Below are 26,967 nucleotides of genomic sequence, written 5' to 3' on the forward strand. Positions count from 1 at the left end.
CTAATCTTCTGAAGATTCTGATCCTCGACCGTGGCTTTACTTAAGTCGGCTAAACTGACTGGCATGTCTGCGATGGACGTGAGCGCGAAAACGTATTCCGCGGGTAAAGGTGTATGTACGGTTTCCTTAGTAGGAAGCGGCAACCTACTCATCGCATCGGCATTGGCGTTTAATGATCCCTTTTTGTATTTTATCTCGTACGTATACGCCGATAAAATTATGGCCCATCTCTGAATTCTTGCAGCGGCCATCGCTGGGATTGCTTTGTTTGAAGCGAGGAGCGATACTAGAGGCTGGTGATCCGTAATCAGAGAAAATTTTCTGCCATAAAGATAATCTTTATACTTCGTAACACCAAATACCAAGGCCAACGCCTCCTTCTCCAATTGAGAGTAATTTTCTTCAGCCTTAGTGAGGCTTCGAGACGCAAACGAGATCGGGCGCTCTATGCCATTCTCAACGTGTGAAATGACAGCTCCTATTCCATGAGGAGACGCGTCACATGCCATGTGGATCGGTTTGTCAACATCGTAATGAACCAATAGGTTAGAGTCCTTTAGGGCTTGCTTTGCTCCCTGGAAGGCATCTTGGTGTTTTGCTTCCCAGACCCAAATTGCATTTTTCTGGTACAATTCAAATAGCGGTGCTAGTTTGGTGGACGCGTTGTTTATGAATTTACCGTAGTACATCAGCATACCCACAAACGAGCGTAATTGTTCCAGGTTCGTAGGGGCAGGTGCGTTCATGATTGCGACCAATTTGGCCTCTTGTGGATGAATGCCCTGTGCATCCAATCTATGACCCAAGAATTCTATGGACGTTTCCAGAAAGACGCATTTTTCGCGACGCAGTTTCAAGCCATTGACTTCTAACGTTTCCAGTACTTGGGAAACTTGGTCTAATAGCTTTAAGAGGGATTGTTTGGTCGCACCCCCTAATACTATGTCGTCCTGGAAGGGTGACACGCCTTTTTGATTGCGGAACAATGTTTCTATGACCCGTTGAAATATGGCCGAGGCTGAGGCGATCCCGAAAGGTAGACGATTATACCTGAATAGTCCTCGTGAGGTGTTTATAACGGTGATTGCTTTAGAGTCTTCATGTAATTCCAACTGGTTATAGGCGTCTCTTAGATCAATACGCGCAAAATACTTGCATCCAGCCAGAGTCGCGAATATAGATTCAGCCTTAGGCAGAGGGTATTTCTCTATATCCAAGTTGGGATTAATCGTCGTTTTGAAGTCTGCACAGATACGAATAGCATCTTGATTGACTTTCCGGATAGGAACGATTGGCGAAGCGTACTCAGAGTATGGTACGCTTTCTATAATGTGCAATGACTCCAATCTTTGAAGCTCTTCCTCTACCTTGTCCTTCATAGCGTACGGAACTGACCGTGCTTTACAGAATGTGGGGCGCGAATCCGGCTTAAGGTATAATTTTACCTTGACATCCTTCAGTTTGCCCAAACCAGGTGTGAAAAGTGCTGCGTGTCGATCCAAAATAGTTTGCAAGGGCGTAGAGTCCGACGATTCCATAGCGTTTACTCCAAAAGCGACGTCGGAGTGCGGTTGCACCGAGTACTCTGCTACACGTGGTAGCACGTTCAGCTTTGAAAACAGCCAGTTGCGACCACATACATTTGGGCGGTCTCCACGAAAGACGAGAACTGGTAGTTCGGCTTGATTATCACGGTACGAGACGGTGAGTAACGTGGAACCCAAAATCTGAAGTGTTCCGCCCGTGAACGACGTTAAGCGTTTGCGGAAGTCTTGTAATGGTTGCACGTGAGGAAGTTGACCGTAGACAACCTCTGAAATCATTGCATAACCTGAGCCAGTATCCAGTTCAAAACATACCTCCTTGCCGTTTAATGCGCAAACAATGGTCTCAGGGGGTGGTGGTTCCAGACTCATAGGAGTGGAATGTTCTTCTTCCATGACATCATCATCAACATGATACATGGCGTATTCCCTGACTGGGACCCGATATAGTTCTGCTTCATCGGCAGTATTTGCCATAACCGTAGCCGTTGGCGTAATATCGTCCTCATCTGCTATATGATTTGCTGTGGTTCGCGAATGTCCGCGTTTTGGGCGTTGGTTGTTTGAACTTCTCTTGGCGGGAAGTCGTTGTTTCAATTCCATGGGCGGTCGGTTACATGCCTTTCCCAGATGACCTACCTTCTTGCAGTTGTTGCATATAAATTCTTTATATGGACAATTCGGCGGAGTGTGGTCAATGCTAGTGCAACGTATGCAACTAGGTGGTCTTGCCCCAGACGGTTGAGTAGCTCGTGAGGCTTGAGGTTGCCTATTGTTTTGTTGAAATCTCGAATGGCTCTTGGCCGGAATGATGGCGTTCACTTGCTGATGTTCATCCACAGGGTTCAGGACACGCAATTCCTTAGTGTTGCGTTCCGTCATTTCATACGTCGTTAATAATGATAGCATAGCAGGCAAATCATCTTTGATCGCACTTTCATGCTGTAGTAGGTACCTTCTCATACCCTCATTGTTTATTCCCTCGGCTATGCGATCCATCAACATCTGATCTAACTCTTTAAATTCGCAGTGTTTTGTTAATTTCTTCAATTCAGCAACATAGACAGCCACAGATTCATCCTTGCGACGATAGCGACCATTAAAACGTATTCGTTCCATCATGCGAGAAGGTTTGGGGTTATAGTGATCATTTAACAACTTAGTTAAATCCACATACGTTTTCGTCATAATATCATCTGGTCGAGTCAAGTTCTCTAACAGAGTATACGCCGCGGTACTAAGTACTGTGAGAAGCGTTGCATGTTTGATAGCGGCGTCAGTAATCTTGTTCGCCGTAAAATAAGCAGTTAATCGATTAGCATACTGTGTCCATGGTACCGAAGTTTCGTCAAATGGTATTAGAATTCCAACGGTAGCCATTGTTGTTCAGAATAGTTCAATTCCGTAATTTGATAATTCCCGTTCTTTTATACTCCGTAGACGTTTAATTACGTTTAATTATATACCCGTAGATGTTTAGTTACGTTTCAGTTCTAATCCGTAGACGTTTAATCACGTTTAATAAATACCCGTAGTTGTTTATTTACGTTTAATTTAATTCAGTCCGTAGACGTTTAATAAATACCCGTAGATGATTATTTACGTTTAATTCCGTCCGTAGACGTTTAATAAATACCCGTAGATGATTAGTTACGTTTAATTCAGTCCGTAGACTTTTAAATACGATCAGTTCAAATCCGTAGATGTGCAATTTTCCTTTATTTCAATCCGTAGATGTTATGATTCTGTTCATGTACCTTTTTCTTCCTCGTGGTGATGTAAGCCTTGGCCACATCGATATCACCTCCAGGTTGTAAAGTCCGTAGGCTCTCCTTGCCCCGCACGTTCGATTCGTTGGTAAGCCTTGGCTCCCGTTACCCGTAGGTTATACGTAAACCAACTAACCTCACGCTAAAATGGTGTATCCCATCTCCGTCGCCATTGTAATGTTCTGTTGTCGGTTTAATAATGAGTCATGATTAAACAGGAACCTTTTAATAATACTTGAATGATAGTTAGTAAGAATGATACATGGTAATTAATATACAGTCTGATCGCGAGCCTCGCCAGGAGAGGTCTGCCGGAGAGGTCTGTCCATAAAGTCCCTCGTCCCCAATCTCGTCCCCTTAGCGCCCCCTAACGGCTATAGTTCACAATGTTTATACGCTTCACTCTTTAAATATTAAATTATTTTCAAGTGGTTTTTAAATTGCTCTTCATTCGCATTAAACTTTGAAATGGCCTGGGGTAATTCCTATAGTTAAGAAGTAGTAGATAAGCAGACACAGGACGATAAAAACTACTAAAAAATGTGTGTTCAGTCAAGGCTTAAAACGGTATATTATAATTCGTAAAAGACGGGGTAAATTTAAATAAATATTATAGGGCTATATCAGTTGAAGGGGGGGGAACGTCACAGTTGGGCCTGCCAATAAACGGAGCCGGTTTTCACCCTCCCTCCGTGCGGGCCGCTGAAGAACTCTATGCTAAATTTCCCGCACAATATGGCGATTAGGCGGGGACTGGCGAAACCCCGCCTCTAAAGCTCTCCTTTCCCCCCGAATTGAAATAGCTCTATTGTCTCCTCATACTGTCTCAATATTGTTAATTACTGACTAGTGAAAAAGGTTTAAGAAAACCATTTTTATTGCACAATGGCAAGACCCTCTGTTACATTAGGCTGAAATATTCCATCACTTTAATGAGTATACTTATTAGGAACACGTTAATTGTTAATTTCGTGACGAAAAAACTGTCTGTCATAATTGGAGTCTATTTTGGAAGCTTCAAGTCTCATTTTTCTAACATCTTCTTTGGAATTGTTGCGAAATTCGAATATACCGAGTCTCTATGCTGCTAGTAAATTATAACGTAAGTTCGCAAGAGATGTTTAATAATTTTGTCACTGGTTACTGAGAGCTTGTCGCGAAGTGGCGTAGGTGAAACGTAGAATCTCCTGGTGAGGCGCTGTCAAAGGCTCAGTACAGACTAAATAGGAATATGGATTGCGAAACCGAGTGTAGTCTGCAATTCTCGTTTGTCGTTCTCGAACAAGCTCGAGCTGTAAGTCTTTAGCTTTATGTAGTATAGGTGGTGTCAAATAAGTTTGTCACTGGTTACTGAGAGCTTGTCGCGAAGTGGCGTAGGTGAAAAGTAGAATCTCCTGGTGAGGCGCTGTCAAAGGCTCAGTACAGACTAAATAGGAATATGGACTGCGAAACCGAGTGTAGTCTGCAATTCTTGTTTGTCGTTCTCGAACAAGCTCGAGCTGTAAGTCTCTAGCTTTATGAAGTATAGGTGGTGTCAAATAAGTTTGTCACTGGTTACTGAGAGCTTGTCGCAAAGTGGCGTAGGTGAAACGTGATAGAATCTCCTGGTGAGGCGCTGTCAAAGGCTCAGTACAGACTAAATAGGACTATGGACTGCGAAACCGAGTGTAGTCTGCAATTCTCGCTTGTCGTTCTCGAACCAGCTCGAGCTGTAAGTCTCTAGCTTTATGAAGTATAGGTGGTGTCATACTTATGGGACATATCTTATAAACTTATTCTAATAATAATAATAATACAATCTTTGACAAATGCTCGAAAAATTGATAACAAGAAAAGCACCAGAATTTCAAAATCGTTAAAAATATATCGGGCATTAATAGTAAAAACAAAGCACTCACGATTGAGAAAAAGTATGGTGGAAACAAAGGGCGTGTAAATATTTCAAAACCACAGATGATAGGAGCAGATAAAAGAGAAAAATAGAACTGGAATGCAAAGGATTAGACAGAAAATTAAAGGAAAAGTTCAGGTAACATAACAGATTATACCTTAAAAGAACGGCTGCTTTTTCTAAATATGAAAGGAATTAAATATTAAAATTAAAATAAATTATCTCTTATTACAATATGATAATTAGCATCTAATTAGTCTTAAAAACCAGGACTACTGCGCCATCATTGGTTTAATTTCGTCTGCTTAATCGAATCTCTTGCCCCTACGGGATTGGTTAAATTCTCCCAGGCTGAAGTAAGGGTAAGGTAGTGCTTTCGTTTTAGCAGACGCCACTAAACCAATGTTGGCGCCAGGCTGGGAAATAAGGATATTTTTTAAACTAGTCCTTTGAACCAGTGACCCCCCTAGTGTCTGAAATAATTAACTGGTCTCCGGACTGCTCCAAGCCTTTGCTCTCAAATAGATTTGCAATTAATAAACTGGTCTCGAGGACCAGTAACCCCCACTTCTTGAATTAAAAAACTAGTCCAAGCAATTAATAAACTGGTTTTGGACCAGAGGAAGTGTGCTATTTCCCAGCCTGGTTGGCGCAGTAGTCTTCGATTTTAAGACCTTAGTCACTTCATGACAAGCGCTCAGAAACCAGTGACACTTATTGGTCATATGTTATAAACTTATGGTAGTATCTACACAGTAAGTAATAGTTCTTTACAAATATAAAATACCTTCTTTGCGGAATAATAAATTAAGTAACTTTTTATCTGATTTCATAAATATTTGGTTAATATCTCTATTCTATATTTGAACTTCACTCGTATCAATAGTCACCAACCACTGAATTTAGTTTATTATTCTACAAAACGAACAAAATATTCAAAATATAATATCATCCATGCATGGGGAAACACTTTTGTTTCAGAACTACTTTTTCACTGGCGAGACGATAAAACGGTTTTTGTAGGGTATGTTATCGATTGGGCGTGTTATCAAAACAGCATTGTCCAAAACGGCTTGTTCATAAACGCGTTTGTCATTATAGCCATTTCTCGTTTTAGCGCATTTTGATTACGGCGTTTATATCTTCCCTTACAAAAATCTTCTTAAGAACTCTTAAGAAAATTCCTTGGGAAATTTCTTTGGAAATCCTTAAGGCGTTCTTTAGGAAATTGGGGAATATTGGCCTCTTTTTCTTTGGAAATTACTTTGGAAATATCTTTGGAATTTTCTTGGGAAATATCTTTGGAATTTCCTTGCGAAATATCTTTGGAACTTTCTTGGGAAATATCTTTGGAATTTCCTTGCGAAATATCTTTGGAATTTTCTTGGGAAATATCTTTGGAATTTTCTTGGGAAATATCTTTGGAATTTTCTTGGGAAATATCTTTGTAATGTTCTTGGGAAATATCATTGGAATTTCCTTGGGAAATATCTTTGGAATTTCCTTGGGAAATATCTTTGGAATTTCCTTGGGAAATATCTTTGGAATTTTCTTGGGAAATATCTTTGGAATTTCCTTGGGAAATATCTTTGGAATTTTCTTGGGAAATATCTTTGGAATTATCTTGGGAAATATCTTTGGAATTCTCTTGGGAAATATCTTTGGAATGTTCTTGGGAAATATATAGAGAAGTGGGTAGATTAATTTAGCCACTTGAAACGAGGATAGTTCTTACATGCAGAACCATATCCCAATACAGGAAGTGTAGTTCTTATACGCTGAACTACACCCCTTATAGAGAGGGAAGTTCTCGCATGCAGAGTGAAGTTGCTTTAAAAGTCAGACATTTAATCGACTTATTAAAAACATCCGTAAACGGCGGAAAGTTTTAAACCTTGTGCAATTGTATGGGGTACTAAGTGGGTTTTGGAGGCTTTAACGGCCAAGCAGTAGATACAGACGTCGTTGTTAAATTTAATAATGTATATTCACTGAGAATTTTTCGAGTATCAGAAACGCGTTTAACCTAATTTCCTCTACAATGTTTTTTAAAAAAATATTTATTTTGGACTCTAATTACGCTCGAAATAAAGATAAAACATGCCATAAGAGAATTAAGCAAAAATTCCGACTGACAGCTTAGATTCCCTGTAAATCTAAACATAACGATTTTAATTACTCTTATTTTACTTTTAATCTATTTTATCCTTTACATAAACACCTCACGGATTATTGAAGGCAAAAAAATATAATAAACAAGTTGGGAAAACCAAAATATTACCTCTCCGAGTCAAGAGAAGAACTACTTACAAACTTATTTACCCAGATATGGAAATGTTTATTCTTTTTTTATGAACAAATACTGAAGTTATAATTTATGAAATATTAAAGCAGTATACAAAGCATAGCAAATATACTGTAAATCAGACGACATTTTACATCCAATAAGGATATACTTGTACACATTAAAATCATCCGATGGGGGAAAAACGGGAAATAAAGAGATAAAACTTTGGAGGGATATTACCTTTATCTGTTTGTAAAGGCCCAATTTGCTACTCCTCAACTGTATATCCTCTATGTTCAAAGCCATATTCACAACAGGGTTGCCATGTAAACACTATCCTCTCGTTTCACCTCAACAATTTTCTTAGTTTGTCAACATGACGATTAACGTTACATAACACCAAAGCTTATTTGTGGCTACACACACTGAAAGTAAACGTGCACCATAAAATCATGATAACACGAAGCTATAATCCGATAACGATCAGACCTTCACTGATCTGGGCTGCGTTCAGCAGAGCTCACCAATAAAGACAGCGGATTTTGGAAAACGTTTACCGGTGAGATCTGTCGTCATAGCTTTTCTCCGGTCATCGGTGTTTTAAAAATAAGCTAGCGCAATAAAGCGTGCAAGGTATAAAGGCTTAACAAAAATTGTATGATAACATATTTATGGAGATAGATAAGAACAACTTTTATAATTAAACATAGAAACTAACATATCTCTTAAAATTCTCGCGTGATCAACTGGTTTCACGTCAAATGAATAGCTATAGCCCCATCAGAATCAGCAAGAGCTATTTATATTAATTCCTCCATGTTTTTTTTTCGCCAAGCTGTGAACTACGCGTTTTACGACACGTTATCCAACAACCCGACTAATGTCTTTGGTGACCGTGCTGGCTCAGCGCTGAGCACCGTGACGTCAAAATTCAAAACCAAAATCCCGTTCTGTAGGACACTGCTAACAGCGCTGAGCTCTGCTTAACGCGGCCCAGATTTCCACCATGATTATAAAATCTAAGCCTGATTATTTAAAAGTGTAATTAACTTTCGGCTCACTCTGAACCGTTAATGTCTCTGCATTACAGAAACGAAAACCAAGCGTTTACTATTTGGTTCACTAGGCCTATTGACAAATGATAGTTCATTTGACCGATATAGTGGCGTTCTTCTTGAAATCACTTTAGAAAGGATTATGCTATAAACAGATGTAGTATAGCTTACGTAATATATAAACATCGATTTCAAATAATAATATTAAAAAATATTCTTGGGATATCAAAATGAAACAGAGCTTTATAGCTACAAAGCCACGAAAGGCATCGAAATTACGAAAAATATTTCCATATATTAATTATACATTATGAGAAAACAAAATTTTAAGGTTTTGTAGGATTTCTTTCCACAAAACAAAGCGAACTGCTAACGCGATGCACTAACGGACGGACATACACAGACTAAAACATAGACTGCTTTTTAACTCTTTCCGTATTAATTTTGAATTGATAAACAAGATTATCTTAAATATTAAAATAAATATAATTAATATTTAACATTTTCTTCGTTAGTTATTCGCCTTATTGAACGTTACATCGTTTTAAAAAAGAACAATTAAACATTCTTGAGAGACTTGACTAATATTGGCGTTTGAAATGAAGCATACGACGGTTGCTTCCCCTTACTCAAATAGGTAGTATATAAGGGTTTCGAATCGCAGCTATGGATAAGAACAGCGCAATTGCGTGAACCTTTGGTGGAAGCCCCACCTTAGGGAGGCCGGACGTTTCTCGTAACCCTGGCCGATCGCCGCGTATGTCTTAACATTAAGGATGATGATGGAGTAGAAGCCAGGTGTACAGACTGGCGTCCATGTGGGATGGACAATAAGAACAGCGCAATTGCGTGAACCTTTGGTGGAAGCCCCACCATTGGGAGGCCGGACGTTTCTCGTAACCCTGGCCGATCGCCGCGTATGTCTTAACCTTAAGGATGATGATGGAGTTGAAGCCAGTGTGTACAGACTGGTGTCCATGTGGGATGGACAAAAACAAAGACCAGAAGATGGTGGTGTTAGAAGCCAGTAAGTACAGACTGGTGTCCATGTGGGATAGACAAAGACCATAAGAGGGTGGTGATTAGAGGCCAGTGTGTACAGACTGGTGTCCATGTGGGATGGACAAAGACCAGAGGCTGGTGGTGTTAGACAGGCAATGGAGTAATAGCCTGCAAGTGTAATACAATTTCCGAAATTTCCGGAAATTGAGAACACGTTTGCTCCGATTTTCAAACTGCGAACGCGGTCCCCTGGGGTGTAAGTCAATAACAACAGACAGACAGACAGACAGACAGACAGACAGACAGACAGACACACACACAGACACGTCGAAATTAGAACCTCTCCGTGACATACGTCACTCGGAGAGGTAAAAATAGGTAAATGTAACATTCCATTTCAGCGCTTGCCTAGCCTTAGCTACGGGACAAGCCTTCGTGAAACGTTTTTAATTTTTTTAACCATCAAGTTAATGTCTATCTAGGAAAACTTTAGCTAAACAATTTGGGTAAAAATATTTTGAGATAATTATATGTAAAGCATAATTGCAATATATCTGGCCCTTTGAAATTAATCTCTTGAATTCCAAACGAATTTCGTTGGAAGATAAACCCTAGATCTTCTCTGGAAAACCAACCCTAGAGCTTCATTGGACATTTATCTCAATAATGCTAACGAATTTCTTTTGGAAATAAACCATGGACCTTCTTTGGAAATTGATCTCAAGAATTCTAAAGAATTTCGTTGGAAAATATTCCCTAGACATTCTTTGGAAATTTATCTCAAGCATTTCTAAAGAACTTCTTTGGAAAACAACCCCTAGACCTACTTTGGAAATTTATCCCTAGAATTCCTAAATAATTTCGTTAGAAAATAATACCAAGAAATTCTTTGGAAATTTATCTCTAGACTTCCAAAAGAATTTCTTTAGAAAGTAATCCCAAGACATTCTTTGGAAATTTATCTCTAGAATTCCTAAAGAATTTCTTTCGAAAATAATCCCAAGACCCTCTTAGGAAATTTATCTCTAGAATTCCTAAAGAATTTCTTTAGAAAATAGTCCCTAGACCTTCTTAGGAAATTCATCTTTAGAATTCCTAAAGAATTTCTTTAGAAAATAGTCCCAAGACATTCTTTGGAAATTTATCTCCAGAATTCCTAAAGAATTTCTTTAGAAAATAATCCCTAGACCTTCTTAGGAAATTTATCTTTAGAATTCCTAACGAATTTCTTTAGAAAATAATCCCAAGACATTCTTTGGAAATTTATCTCAAGAATTCTTTAGGAAATTCCATGGAAGTCTTTGGAAATAGTTTCTTTGGAAAATGATCCCAAGGGCTCCGTAGGGTTCCAAAGAAATTCCTTTAGAACTCTTAAGAAGATTTTTGTAAGGGTTGAGCGTACGAAAGTACGCCTTTTCCAAAATATTGTTGTTTATCTTCATTAACTTCCCAAAATAATATGCCTTTTCCAAAAAATTATATTTTATATTTACTTGCGATATAACACTACTCCTTTTTGCATAATATTGTTCTTTGTCCTGTATACTTAATATAATAGAGATTTCCCTCCCTGTCAATCACAGTTTGGGCGGAAACAGCAACCGCTGTTTTGGGAAATAGCGCTGTATTGAGAAACGCGGAAACAGCAACCGCGGTTTTGCTTGTACGCGGTTTTGCAAACCGCTGTTTTGGGAACCGCTTTATTCCAAAACGCTCTTTTGAAAACCGCTCAACTACCCGTGAACCTTTTTGTAGACCTATTTCAAAAGGGGGCCGGTATCTTTTGCTTGATATAGCTTTAAAACGGAATATTGATAGGGTTGAAGTTAGATAGGCTTCAAAAGTTACCAGTCCACAAAAATCTTTTAGTCAGAAGCCATATCTATCGTCTTTGTTTTCCATGTATCGTATGTTCCGTTTTAAAATTTAAACAAGGAGGTTAAACACCAGCCTGTATTTAACCCCCTCGACCTCAGAAAAGAGTCTGTTGTTTCTATCACCCCTTTCTAGTATCACCATGTTTCAAACTATCGCAATGCTATCATAGGTCATTTTTAAGAAACTTGGGAAAGCCTGAAAAGATTTTAGATTAGCCGAAATTTAGTATAAAAGCCCTTGAAAGAAAGATTGTTGGCATTTAGACTGTAGACTTAACTTCATTTACATACTAAGTAAATTGTTTCTTTATACTACCCTGAATTATTAGTTGGTACCTTCCTCTAATTTTGAACTAAACGCTCTATGTTTGCCCATATACTTATTGAGCTAAGATAATCTCTATGCTAAAGGAGTTAGTTACCCCGGTCTCTCCTTCCCATCAAAACTTGTCGAGGTTAATGGTAATAGTTAGTATACGGCACTGTTGGTTAGCCACCATCCCTCTATACATTGTAAAGAGACTAAATAAGCCAAAGCCTTAGTATGGAATCCCTTCTTAGAAAAAAGACTAGATTATAGATCTTACCATTAAATCCAAAAGAGAATTAAACACTACAAGGGCGGTGCGGCCTTCTTGAGTTATTTCCCTCGCGTTAAGGACCAAGTCATCTACCCTCCCAAGTGTTGTTAACCTAAAAGTTTGGCATCCTCTCTGTTTGTTGGTTTCTCAGTACGTAATTAATTGAACTGTCTATTATTATTATTAATATTATTATTAGTAATATTATAATTATTAATATTATTATTATTAATATCATTATTATTAATATTATTATTATTATTATTATTGTCCAACTTATGAAAGGTCAAATATATTCTTAGAAAATGAAGATTTAAAGGGATTCCCAAGAATAATATGTCGGACTGTAGATCTAGTCATGATGTAACCTCCCGTAATAATCAAGGGACCTCCTGGGTTTCCACTCCAGGGGTGTACGGTTACATAGAGGATTAACACACAGTGTTACCTCTGACCTTTCCCCGTACTATATAAGCATCGACTGCTTATCCTATTAAGTCAGTCATTCTCCACTACTAGAATGTAGTAGTATGCTCGAGCATAGGGCGTCTTGCCCTGGTAATGGACTTCATCATTAATTAGTAATTATTATTATTATTTCTTTAATTGTATTAATGCAAGTCGGCATTATTTATTGTTTAATTAGTTAGTTAATAAAGTATGATTGAACCTAAGGAACAGTGTAGTTATTCTTAGTAGTAGCCAAAGCTTTTATGGCCACGTGGGGCGAGTTTATAAATATCGCAAGCGTGGTTACATAAATGGCGAGCTTGCCAGGACCGATCGACGGGTCCTAGTTTATTGTAACTTGCTTTGGCTATGCTAAGCCTTAGAGTGATCGGAGTTTGTAGTAATTAGTTGTTAGAGTAAAGTTAGGGTAGTGACGTTGCGGTTCCGCACTGCGGATTGGACTAGCCGTGACATGCACTATTGAGTCTGAGGGTCGCTCAAAACCTTCCTTTACAACAATTCACTGCGATCACAAAGTTCAACTCATACTCAACTTCTTCAGAAGCAAGTTATTACTTGGCTTATTTCCATGGGACATTCCCTACGGAGAGGAATCTACAGTCAGCAGTCAACGCCTACAGAGGACGATGCTGAGTCAAGCTCTTCAACGGAAGGTGGGAGTGCACACCACCAATCTGCGAAGACTTCCTCAACTACATCGTCTGATACGGCTGCTCCAGATCTGACTGGACGTATTCTAACATGGGAGGAAGAAAGCCAGGACGAGCCATCCGATGCTACAGTTCCTGCTTTCATCAAAACTCCTTATAACTTTAAATGATTAACCTAGTATGCTAGTTAACTGGAATCTTTTAACTATCTGTTACATTGTTTAAAGTTAATTACTATTATTTTGTTTTGTTAAAATTAGAAAATTTATGTAATTAAGTTTTCTGCCGATGAAGTCCAATCTTTGTCGTCTGGGGGGATGTAACCTCCCGTAATAATCAAGGGACCTCCTGGGTTTCCACTCCAGGGGTGTACGGTTACATAGAGGATTAACACACAGTGTTACCTCTGACCTTTCCCCGTACTATATAAGCATCGACTGCTTATCCTATTAAGTCAGTCATTCTCCACTACTAGAATGTAGTAGTATGCTCGAGCATAGGGCGTCTTGCCCTGGTAATGGACTTCATCATTAATTAGTAATTATTATTATTATTTCTTTAATTGTATTAATGCAAGTCGGCATTATTTATTGTTTAATTAGTTAGTTAATAAAGTATGATTGAACCTAAGGAACAGTGTAGTTATTCTTAGTAGTAGCCAAAGCTTTTATGGCCACGTGGGGCGAGTTTATAAATATCGCAAGCGTGGTTACAATGTTGTTCGGGATTTTGCGAACAGAAGTACTTTAGCTTTAGAAATTTGAACGTGGTCTTGTGCCTCCAACGTCGTTCAAACAATATTTATCCACCCGCTGCTTACTATTTTTCTTTAATTGGGAAAGAATAATGAAATACTTTAGTAGTAAAAGTATTAGAGTAAATGGCATAAATGTTTCACCAATTTTGAGTACTGAGTTAACAAAACATTTTTGGAACAGCTACCTGATAAATAACAGCAGAAGTGAGATGAGACTAGAAGTGAAGGGCTCTAGCATTGATAGTAGATCATGGCACTAGTGAACAAATTTGAGGATTTTATGTCGCTTCCCACGCGCTAAAACTAGAGAGAAAAAAATTGGTCGAGTTCCAAAAACATTTCCTACCCCCTTCCCCTCAACCTAAAGCCGCGGATCACGGACGCGGGTGCTGAAATCTAGTTCGGCCGTCTACCGCCGCGAGCGTCTCACGTTTTGGAGGGGAAATTCAGAAACCGCTACCAGAGGGCCCAACCGTTGGTGTGTTATCAAGAATATTCACTTTCGCCGAGTGAAGAATTTGGTTAGCTCAGTACTTCTGGTCTCATCTCACTTCTGATAACAGTTAAAAAGACGTCATAAATGGGACGCTTGCCGAAGAGAACTCAAGACCCGCCCACAAAACCCGCGTAGAAATTAAGATAGAAGATATGGGGCACGATGATTTATATTTGCTTATGTATTCCTGGTTTTAAGCATTTCTTTGATCCACTCAGTTGGGTTTGCTAGTTTTCTAAAAATATTTAAAATTTTATGCTTTGTTTTATTTCTATGGGATGATTTATGTCTTTTGAAATCACTATGCCAATTTATTCCATAGATAATTGCCAAGTTTTTGTGAAGTTGTTCAAAAATGTCGAAGCATTTCCTCTTTCTGGCGTTTCTGATCTTCCTGTTGAAGCAAGACTTTGTGGAGAGCGTTTGCTGTCACCCAAAATGTGGTGTTTCACTTCTCCATGTGAGCCTGAAATGCAACGATTGTACCGACATTACTCCATACTGCGGTTACGGCCCATGCAATGTATTGGGATGCAATTGCGACGGAGGTTGTCGAGCCGGCTCTTGCAAATGCGATCGTAGACGACGAGGGGCTGAAACGGTCCCTGAAATTTCGGACGCCATTCGAGCCACGCTAGCCGATAAAGCAAAAGTTGAGAGCGTGAAAAAATTAGATGAGATTTTTGAAAGCCACGACAAAAACCAGGATGGGTTTTTGGATCTTTCGGAAGTCCACGATTTCGCATTCAAACACCACAACACTACCAAAGGCGATGAAAAAACGAAGCGTGAATTTCACCAAATTGACACCAATAAAGACGGGAAATTGTCTCGAGTTGAAATTGACAAATAACGTGGTATCGAATCTGATAACCATTAAAACCACGGAATACTTCAACGTAATGTAACTAATATTCCTACCAATGTTCAAATAAAATTGAAATAAAGAATGATTATACATATACTAATCGTGAATCTACCTTTCATTGTGGAGAAATGATACGAAAATCAAAGCAACCTTAATTTATCTTATCGTTTTATTGTGTATTTATTCACTAACATGGATAACTAACAGGCTTACATTAGGCCGTCTCTTACTGGGCGACAGTCTGCGAAATAGCACACTTCCTCTGGTCCAAAACCAGTTTATTTATTGCTTGGACTAGTTTTTAATTTCAAGAAGCGGGGGTTACTGGTCCTCGGAACCAGTTCATTATTGCAAATCTATAGGAGAACAATGGCGGATACCACTTTAATATTCTGGACGCTAGGAGGGGGGTCACTGGTCCCAAGGACTAGTATAAAAAATATGTTTATTTCCCAGACTACTCAGCGATAGGAAGAGCCTGTTTAGTGGTAGCATAGCCCACTCGAATACTGTTCTCACAGACACTAGCTGCTCGGGTAACATATAGCTTGAACAGCTTGCATACATGAGCGCAAAATTGGAGTGAGCTATGCCCGTCTGATACGAGAAACTGAAAGGCATGTCCATATACCAAGGTTTGCTTCTCACTGGCTATATAATAGACCCTTAAAGGGAGGGTGAAGTGGAAAATCAAGTGATTTTTTATCGATTCTTCCTCTAATTATAAGACCAGTCTGCATAGTGAAACATTCAGGAAATACTTCCGAATGATTTTAAAATTCAAATTAGGTTCCGATTTTAAGAATAATTTGAAGTATCCCCCTCCGACCAATCGCGTAACGCCCTGCCTTTTTGTTAACAAAATTCTCGTGGCACGCTCCATGTCTCGCGCCACGATTGTCACACACAAATTTTATCAAATCTCGCGATAAACTTCATTCGACATGGAGCGTGCCACGAGAATTTTATTAATAAAAAGGCAGGACGTTACGCGATTGGTCGGAGGGGGATACTTCAAATTATTCTTAAAATCGGAACCTAATTTGAATTTTAAAATCATTCGGAGGTATTTCCTGAATGTTTCACTGTGCAGACTGGTCTTATAATTAGAAGAAGAATCGATAAAAAATCACTTGATTTTCCACTTCACCCTCCCTTTAAAGAAAATAAACAAGCTGGTTACCAAATATCGCCGAATCGGGATTTTTTCGAATAGAGTACCAACGCCATCTAGTGGCTAAAGGTTTCGTTGAATAAATTATAAAAACTTTACTAAGCCTTTGCCAAAATCTAAAACTGTGTAATTTCAATGACAAGCTTTGGAAATCTCCTTAGCTTTCTACGATTTGAGACTCCATTGCGAAAAACAACAAGGTAATTACGTTGTGATCTTGTGGTAAAGCGAAATCTGCTCTAAAACAGTTCCTAAATCACTTTCACCTGAAACTTCAGTTCCCAAGTTCCACCATTAAATTTTTAAAGTACACTTCCTTGCCACTACTGCGCAAAATCGGCCCATAGCCGTCTAAACCAATCAGATTTATATACTGATTACCCAGAATTCTCTGTCAATCCTCAAAAGACGGTTGGGAAATTTCAACGATTTTCTTTAAGGGTCTATTGACGTCACTGGAGTAGTGCGAAAATATGAATCTTTCTATCGCTTCTTGACAGTGTACTACCTGGTATATAGTTTTTAATGTTAGCAGGGATAGATTTAATTTTAGAAGTAGTAATGGAGAACAGAATAATCTGGGCGCGCGTCAAAGTCCCGTACCCCCTTCCACGGGACGGCGGTATGAAAGAAGAAGCGGGTCATAGCGACAGAGGTAAAAAAGAATTACTTACTTATGGCCGTCCCCGTCAGCAACGTCAACAAAACGTAGTTTAAGTGAGCCAATAAGATAGTTTTAACTTTTCATTACGTGTTGGAGGAAGGGACTCTATACTGGGCTATGAGTCGGACTGAACTAAATACTAACCGTTCTCCATTCCTACTTCTAAAATTAAATCTATCCCTGATAATATCATATCATCCATGGGAAACACTGTTGTTTCAGAACTACTTTTTCACTGGCAAAAACGGTTTTTGTAGACCTATTTCAAAAGGGGGCCGGTATCTTTTGCTTGATATAGCTTTAAAACGGAATATTGATAGGCTTGAAGTTAGATCAGCTTCAAAAGTTACCAGTCCACAAAAATCTTTTAGTCAGAAGCCATATCGGCTCTGCCCCATTGGACCGAATCGCATTCGGCCGAAACCAGTCCCAATCAACCGAAAAACCCGCACTTTTGACGGATTCGGTCCAATGGGACAGTCCCATTGGAGCGAAAACCCGCACTTCTCCGGGTTTCGGATTCGATCCATTGGGACAAGTATGCATGCGCATATACACCCGATGGAACTAAAATGAATTTAATTCCCTGGAGCGCAAAGATTGCATCTTTGCAAGCAAACAATTTCTTTGACTTATAATAAAATAATGGTCAAAGAAATTGAGCACCATACGCGAACATTCTGTAAAATATTAAGCACCTATTTTAGTTTAGAAGAACCAAATACTTTCAGATCCCCGAAAATTTACTTTTTAAAGGGAATTGTACATTTTTATTATTATAAGTCATATTTATCACGTTATCAGCTAATTAATAGGAGAATATTTTGGAAAAGGTGGCAGCTAACTATTAGGAGAATATTTTGGAAAAGGTGGCAGCTAATTAGTAGGAGAATATTTTGGAAAAGGTGGCAGCTAATTAATAGCAGAATATTTTGGAAAAGGTGGCAACTAATTAATAGGAGAATATTTTGGAAAAGGTTGCAACGAATTATTGGAACCATTGTTTTGGAAAAGGTGGCAGCTAACTATTAGGAGAATATTTTGGAAAAGGTGGCAGCTAACTATTAGGAGAATATTTTGGAAAAGGTGGCAGCTAACTATTAGGAGAATATTTTGGAAAAGGTGGTAGCTAGTTAGTAGGAGAATGTTTTGGAAAAGGTGGCAGCTAACTGTTAGGAGACTTAGTGGTCGGCGTTTGGACAAGATAATCCACAGAATTTTGGTTAATCAGTTATCCATGGATAATAATCAGATTATTATTCGTGATTACATTACATTAATCATAGACTTCCCGTGGATAATTTCAAATTATGGATAAAGATAAAACAAACAGATATTTTCCTATCCAAATGCCGACCACTAAGGAGAATATTTTGGAAAAGGTGGCAGCTAATTAATAGGGTAATATTTTGGAAAAGGTGGCAGCTAATTAATAGGGTAATATTTTGGAAAAGGTGGCAGCTAACTATTAGGAGAATATTTTGGAAAAGGTGGCAGCTAATTAGTAGGAAAATATTTTGGAAAAGGTGGCAGCTAATTAATAAGAGAATATTTTGGAAAAGGTGGCAGCTAATTAATAGGAGAATATTTTGGAAAAGGTGGCAGCTAATTAATAGGAGAATATTTTGGAAAAGGTGGCAGCTAATTAATAGCAGAATATTTTGGAAAAGGTGGCAGCTAATTAATAGCAGAATATTTTGGAAAAGGTGGCAACTAATTAATAGGAGAATATTTTGGAAAAGGTGGCAACGAATTATTGGAACCATTGTTTTGTAAAAGGTGGCAACGAATTATTGGAACCATTGTTTTGTAAAAGGTGGCAACGAATTATTGGAACCATTGTTTTGTAAAAGGTGGCAACGAATTATTGGAACCATTGTTTTGGAAAAGGTGGCAGCTAACTATTAGGAGAATATTTTGGAAAAGGTGGTAGCTAACTAGTAGGAGAATGTTTTGGAAAAGGTGGTAGCTAATTAATAGGAAAATAACCTAACCTAACCGAACCGAACCTACCCGAAACCAAAATATTAAAATTTTAATTTAAAACTTAATGGAACTACCATTAAGATTATACTTCATTTTAAGCACAATTTGTTTATTAATTCTAAATATCTCTTGCCTTGAAAGGAATGAAAGTGAGCGTTTTAATTAGTATCACGAAACATTTAATTTTAATATTAAAAAACTACACCACCGAATCGCTGACGGCTATCGTGTTTCAAGTTATATTGATGTAATTTTTAGGGCATATTCGGACGATTGGGATTTCGGTCCATCAGGAATATAGCCATTGGGCTAGATTTTGAAATTCTAGCCAAGCATTTTCTGTCGAATGCGATTCTGGCCATTGAGATTCGGTTGAATGGGAACCCCCCGCCATATCTATATCGTCTTTGTTTTCCATGTATCGTATGTTCCGTTTTAAAATTTAAACGAGGAGGTTAAACACCAGCCTGTATTTAACCCCCTCGACCTCAGAAAAGAGTCTGTTGTTTTATCAAACCGTTCCCGTATCACCGTGTTTTAAACTATTGCAATGCTATCATAGGTCATTTTTAAGCATAAATAAAACACTTGGGAAAGCCTGAAAAGATTTTAGATTAGCCGAAATTTTGTATAAAAGCCCGTGAAAGAAAGATTATTGGCATTAAGACTGGAAACTTAACATCATTTACATACGTAAGTAAATTGTTTCTTTATACTACCCTGGATTATTAGTTGGTACCTTCCTCTAATTTTGAACTAAACGCTTTATGTTTGCCCATATACTTGTTGAGCTAAGATAATCTCTATGCTAAAGGAGTTAGTTACCCAGGTCTCTCCTTCCCATCAAAACTTGTCGAGGTTAATGGTAATAGCAGAAGTATATAATACTTCTCTTCGAGAGAAGTGTACCACAAAGCGGGGTAAGTGTAACGTCATTCTTCCCAATGGAGCAAGGTTACTAAACCGAATCACATACGCGATAAATAGTTCCCTCATCATTAGTCTATTTGCGTTAAACTATTAGGCAAGACGCGCTTGTGGATTTTGTCCCACCCCAAGACGAGGTTTGTGGGTTGATTAATGGGAATTTAGTACCAAACAGTTATAGAATTCACCTTAGGGTGCGATGCCCATCTGAAGTTTGATGAGCGGGAATGCAAACAAAAAGGGTGAGCCTGGGAAGAATGACGTTACATAAATTAAGTATGGAGAGGATACAGAGTGGCATCCTTCTTCTATTATCCCCTTCTGGTAATAGTTAGTATACGGCACTGTCGGGTAGCCACCAACACTCTATACATTGTAAAAAGACTAAATAAGCCAAAGCCTTAGTGTGGAATCCCTTCTTAGAAAAAAGACTAGATTATACATCTTACCATTAAATCCAAGAGAGAAGCAAACACTACAAGGGCGGTGCAGTCTTTTGAAATATCTTAGGACTAACTATGCCAATTTATTCCATAGATAATTGCTAAGTTTATGTGAAGTTGTTCAAAAATGTCGAAGCATTTCCTCTTTCTGGCGTTTCTGATCTTCCTGTTGAAGCAAGACTTTGTGGAGAGCGATTGCTGTCACGCATCTTGTGGCAGTGTTGCATTTTGGGGTGCGACCATGAAATGCAGCGATTGTACCCCCCCAACTCCATACTGCGGTTATGGCCCATGCAATGTATTTGGATGCAATTGCGACGGAGGTTGTCGACAAGGCTCTTGCAGTTGCGGACGTAGACGACGAGAGGCTGAACCGGTCCCTGAAATTTCGGACGCCATTCGGGCCACGCTAGCCGAGAAAGTAAAAGTTGAGAGCGTGAAGAAATTAGACGAGATTTTTGAAAGCCACGACAAAAACCAGGACGGCTTTTTGGATCTTTCGGAAGTCCACGATTTTGCATTCAAACGCCACAACACTACCAAAGGCGATGATAAAACGAAGCGTGAATTTCACCAAATTGACACCAATAAAGACGGGAAATTGTCTCGAGGTGAAATTGACAAATAACGTGGGATCGAATCTGATAACCATTAAAACCACGGAATACTTCAACGTAATGTAACTAATATTCCTACCAATGTTCAAATAAAATTGAAATAAAGAATGATCACACATGTACTAATCTTGAATCTACCTTTCATTGTGGGGAAATTTTACGCGATGAACTTCTAATTTCACGATTTTCAATATTTAGTAGGTAAGATATTTCGTAAACTATCACATAAATAGTAATTAACTTTAGTATAAGGTTAAATTAATCTAAATTCATTCAAATTTAATGTTTATCCTGTTTTATGAGTAACTTGATAGTCGCAATTGCTTTCAAAATGATTTAATTATAATATCCTCGTGTCGCCAAGTGCGCTTGAACAGCGCAATATCAGATTAACATATCATATTCCTACACAAAGGCCTAGACGTATTATCATCTTGTTTTGTTTCAACTCTTTCAAAACCATTTTGAGTTATCACAAACCACTTCATAATAATAGAAGGGAGCGATATGGGTAGAGGACTGTAACGTGAGTGCGACCAACCTAAAAAAAACACTGAAAATTCGTTCAACTACATAGCCTAAAACCAACTCACACGAAAAATAGTCCCCTGTCGTTGCCCGCTACAATGTGAATAGCTTGATTTCGCTTAACGGCACTAACTTCAGCAAATTTCATTTAAAGAATTCAGATTACATCCTAAACTATTGTTTGATTCTCTCCCCACCCTCACGAGATTAAACGGCACAACAATGACAGCTCCTTAGCCAATCAGAGAATGGAAGGCAATCTGAGGTTGGTGAAAGCCATTAAACAAATACATTAAATTCAGTGAGAAGTCTTATCTAAGAGAGCTACCATTATTTGTCAAGTGCCATCCTTCTCTTATTAACGGTGACTTTTTAACGACATTTGTCAATAACACGAATGGACATTGACATTTATAAACTTTTCAGATAAAAGTTGTTTTTACACAGAATGTCTGATCCTACATTACGACTACAATAGAAAAATCTAAGAAAATATTTCACTAAATTATCTCCGCTATATTATTTGCAGTTTTGGGTTTGAACCTTTCAAAGTTGCGCTTTCATTTGAAATTTCGTTAGTGCTGCGGTGTTGAAATCGTTATACATATCAAAACCATAAAACCGGTCTATAGGATTTCAAAGCTGGAGATTCGTCGACTCGCGAAATAGGTTTGGATGCAATTGCAACGGTGGTTGTCGAAGAATGCTGTTCCATTGAAATCTGGTTCTAAGAATTGCATACGTATAAGACGTTGTAACATTCGCTGAAGTTTCAAACGCCACAAGGGCAGCGCAAGATTGGCAAACATAAATTAGGCGTACCACCGAGAAGCATTTAGAGAACCATTTTCAAATATTTGATGATGTATATAACAACTTATTGTCATTATCCAAAAATCGGGAGTTTGCATTCAATCAAGTTATCGTTCAAGAAAAACAATGATGCAAAAAATTCTGGAAATTTCCAAAATTTATATCAATAAAAACTAACATTTTTCTCGAGATGAAACTAACGAATAATTAATAAATCATCAAAATGCTGCTATTTAGGTTAATGAATCTGAAACACACTTTTAAACGATGGTAAGAGTTTATATATGCATACTTGCTTCAACGAACCACAAACATTGTCAACGGTTCATAATACAATACATTATACTTTTCAAACGTATCATATGATTCTAAGAAAAATTCTATAGTTTCAAATATTGTGACGAAAGACGGGTTTTAATCGATTTCATCACTCTAACTGTTCACGAGTCAACGCCTTTAAAAATATCACGGGTTGAAAATAGTGAAGCATTTACTCTTGCACACCAATTTTAGGTGTAATCTGTTCAAAGGCACTTGACACTAATCTGAGAAAATTTTAGAGTATCTGAAATTTCGTATATAAGCCAGTGTTTTTAGGAAAACAGATTATAAGCATTTCAACTAGTAGCTTAACACCGTCTCCATATGTAAGTAGAACTACTTACTTTCTATAAAGTACCGTAAGATGCCATTATACCTTCTTCAAATTTGGTTTAACAAGGCACATCCGTGGATTATAGACATATGGTTTTCGCGTTTTCTAAAGTATTAAAAACTTAACACTAAATCCATGTTCAGCAACTTGTAGAATGAAGGGTGTTTTTGAAACATATTCGAAATCACGATGTTAAATTTTTCCATGCGTATAATTGTTTAATTGGTTTCCAGCTTTTTAAAAATGTCCAAGTATTTCTTCTTGCTGGCGTTCTTGGTCTTCATGTTGAAGCAAGATTTTGTGGAAAGCGATTGCTGTCACGCAGGTTGCCCCGCCATTGGCTTCGCATATCCAATGAAATGCAACGATTGTACCGACCCAACTCCTTACTGCGGTTATGGCTCGTGTAATGTATTTGGATGCAACTGCGACGGAGGTTGTCGAACAGGCTCTTGCAGTTGCTTGCGTAGACGACGAGACGTTGAACCGGTCGCTGAAGTTTCGGACGCCACTCGGGCCGCACATGCCGAGCAGGTGAAAATTAACACCGAGAAGCATTTAGACGATATTTTTGAAAACTTCGACAAAAATAAGAACGGAGTTTTGGAGTTTTCCGAAGTGCAAGATTGGGGATTCGAACGTCGCAATATTTCCAAAGAAGATCATGGAAAAATGAGGCTTGAGGTTTCCAAAATTGACACCGACAAAGACGGAAAATTGGCCCGTCACGAAATTAACAAATAATGGGTTCCAATTTCATTAAAGAATGAAATACCTAAGCCCAATGTAACAGTGGTTAAAATTTGCAAATAAAATTCGCTTTCTTAAACCTTTATCATTGTGATTAAAGTCTTCTACCAACACACGAAGAACGTACATGTATGGAAAGGCAATAATATTTATCTTAGCTTACCTCCTCCTTCACCAAAGTCCTGGACTATATTGGGGTAACGCCGCCGGTACTGCGGTGGCTAAATTTTCAGCGGCGAAACCTGACACCATTTTGAAGGTGCAATGCTGCAAGACACGTTTCCCCAGTATTTTTTGGACTAATTGTTGGCTGCTTTTCTTTCCGTTTTTAGACACTGAACATCCGTAAAGGCTATATTTTTGTTTGTGGCGAATTTAACTGCATTAATTTCAATAACTGTTTAGTTAATTTGGGAACCCCAATTCATAAACGTAGAAAAAAATAGTAAACCCTTAAAGAATACGGCATAGAGCCATAGACGCTGCCAATTTTAAAATTGTGCCCTCTAGTTCTTTGAACTGTGAAGCAACTGATAATCAATTTAAAAAACCAGAGCTCACGCGCTCGCGAGCAAGATCGAGTTAGCTATGCCTAAATAAAATCCATCTCTCCGTAAATGGCGGCTGATCACGTGGTCACATTTTACCTGCGAATAACGGCGCGAGATTCTTGAGCCATCTGCGGCTCTTTAATGAACTAAAACTAATACAATATTTGTTTTATGTCTTGATTGATCAAAAAGGAAATTTTTCCATTGTTTTTATCGCCCTATTTCTTATTATAATCAGAATTATCACTGACTATTTCAAAGTTTAATGCGAAGAAAAAACAATTCAAGGGCACTTAAAACGATTTAAAATTTTAGAGTATCCGAAGACTTGTATAAAAGCATGAGACACAAGGAGGAAGAGTTTTATTTATTTTATTTTAGTTCAGTACAGGTAAGCCATTAGAGCTTGGTTAGTACAACCGAGAGAGATTAACGATTTAGTTATACAGAGATTAACGATTTAGTTATACATTAGTAAAAAAAGAAAAAAAAACAAAAAGAGATAAGTAACAAAGTAAAAAAAAAAAAAAAAATAAGTGACAAAGTAGAAAAAAGATAAGTAACAAAGTAAAAAACGGTATGACTACAGGTCAATTTGGGGTATTATTGAAGTGAGCCGATAACTTAGCGCGAAATTTTGATTTATCTGAGATGGTAATAATAGATTCAGGGAGTGCGTTCCAATCTGAGATAACAGTGTGGGTGAAATGATGTTGGCGGATAGACGTCAGGGCGCGTGGTTTTGCAAGTTTAAGGGAGTGTCCACGGGTAGAGGGATACGGTGCAGGGTGGAAAAAAGTTTCAACGTTAAGTGCCAATTTGTTATTAAAGAAGTCATGAAGTAAACATAGGTTGTTAATTTTATGGCGGATAATGACGGGATCAATTTTAAGGTTTTCTAATCGAGAAGGGGCTGGGAGTTTATCTAATTTTTGAGTTAGTTTAGTAAATTTGTTTTGGGCTTTCTGTAGGGCAGTAATACCAAGGGAGGAAGATGGTGTCCAAATAGGGGAGGCATAGTCAAAAATAGGGAGGGCCAATGCGTTATAGAGGGTTTTAATGAGGGCTGGGGAGCGGTTGTTAAAATTACGACGAATTAAGCCTGATAGGGAATAAATCCTTTTAGAGACTTTATTGGTGTGGGAGGTAAATTTAAGGGATGGGTCCATTGTAACACCCAGGTCAGATTCAGATAGGGTGGCACGGATAGGTTGACCGTAGAGACGATAAGTATACCGTGGGTTAGAGGATCCTAGGTGAAGTACAGCGCATTTATTAATATTGAAGCTGAGGCCATGTTCAGAGGCCCAAGCTTCTACGGAATCCAGGTCAGTTTGCAGGTTTAGGGAGTCAGATAGGGATTTTATACGGGATGAAAGCTTCGTATCATCTGCAAATAGCAAAACTTGCGAAAATTTAACAACACTAGGGAGGGAGTTGATAAATACATTGAAGAGTAGTGGACCTAAAACTGAACCCTGGGGGACACCTTTCTCAATGGGGGCCCAGGGAGAGTGCTGACCCTGTAGGACAACTCTTTGGCGGCGGTCAGTTAGATAATTTCAACTATTAGCCTAACAACGTCTCCAAATGTAAGTAAAACTATTAACTTTCTATAATTTATCGTATTTTTGTACTCGGGTCTTTTGGTTTAACAATATACATAATAAGGGAGATCCGTGGAAAACTGTATGATAAAGTTCACTCATTCTTAGTTTGATTTCTCGTTTTCTAAAGTATTTAAAACTTAATACTAAATCTATGTTCAGATTTTATTTGAAACAATAATGAAGAGTGTTATTGGAACATATAAGAAATCACTTTGTTAAATTATTCCACGCATATAATTGTTTAATTGGTTTCCAGCTTCTTTAAAATGTCCAAGTACTTCTTCTTGCTGGCTTTCTTGGTCTTCGTGTTGAATCAAGATTTTGTGGAAAGCGATTGCTGTACCCCAAGTTGCCCCGCCATTGGCTTCCTATATCCAATGAAATGCAGCGATTGTACCGGGTGTACCTCGTATGAGCAGTTCCCGGTAGAGCAGTTCTCGAAATAGCAGCCGCGATTCCAAAAAAACAGCGGCGTTCTTCAAAACTGCTGTTTTAGAAATAGCGGCTGCTGTTTTAGAAATAGCGGCCGCTGTTTTAGAAATAGCGGCTGCTATTTTGGGAAATAGCAGTGTTTGTCTTCAGTTTCGAGTATTTCTTAACAATACAGTTATATTCGTTGTTTTCGAAAACTACCTTATTCTGTGATCATTTAGTCAGTAATGTGACCTACTAACGGACCGTGTTTTTAAAGTACACTTCAATATTACACTATTCTTCAGGCTGTATCAGTTTACAATTCTAATACCAGAATAGAAAATATTTCAAGAAAGCTTATTTTATTTCGGAAGTAGATAATTGTAAACAGTATTTTTTTGGAAAAGGCATATTATTATTTGGGAAGTGAAAGAAGATAAACAACAATATTTTGGAAAAGGCGTAACATTGTTACACCATTTCCAAAATATTACTAACCTAAGTCTAACCAATCAAAACAAAACCTAAAAACCCAACCGAACCGAACCGAACCGAACCCAACCCAACCCAACCTAACCTAACCAAAC

General features: G+C 38.2%; 1 protein-coding gene across 5 annotated transcripts; it reads left to right on the forward strand.

Annotated features, from left to right (window-relative positions):
- The first annotated feature begins 19,618 nt into the window (after positions 1 to 19,618).
- LOC149709311 (uncharacterized) lies at positions 19,619 to 23,890 on the forward strand. 5 transcript variants are annotated; one of them, XR_016381338.1, is made up of 4 exons: positions 19,619 to 19,765; positions 20,537 to 21,951; positions 22,014 to 23,047; positions 23,289 to 23,890. XR_016381338.1 is itself a non-coding variant. In XM_089864660.1 (2 exons), the coding sequence occupies exon 2, from the start codon at positions 23,299 to 23,301 to the stop codon at positions 23,797 to 23,799; it is 501 nt and encodes a 166-aa protein (XP_089720786.1). In that variant the 5' UTR covers positions 22,897 to 23,047; positions 23,289 to 23,298; the 3' UTR covers positions 23,800 to 23,890. The 5 variants fall into 5 exon arrangements, 1 of the variants encoding a protein (XP_089720786.1); XR_016381339.1 differs by having other exon boundaries at positions 20,537 to 21,852; positions 22,117 to 23,047; XR_016381340.1 differs by having other exon boundaries at positions 20,537 to 21,260; positions 22,117 to 23,047.
- The last annotated feature ends 3,077 nt before the right edge of the window (positions 23,891 to 26,967 follow it).

The sequence above is a fragment of the Phalangium opilio genome, unplaced genomic scaffold (assembly GCF_054372755.1).
Source record: "Phalangium opilio isolate 3A_F unplaced genomic scaffold, DU_Popi_V2 ptg000013l_1, whole genome shotgun sequence".
Classification (NCBI taxonomy): domain Eukaryota; kingdom Metazoa; phylum Arthropoda; class Arachnida; order Opiliones; family Phalangiidae; genus Phalangium; species Phalangium opilio.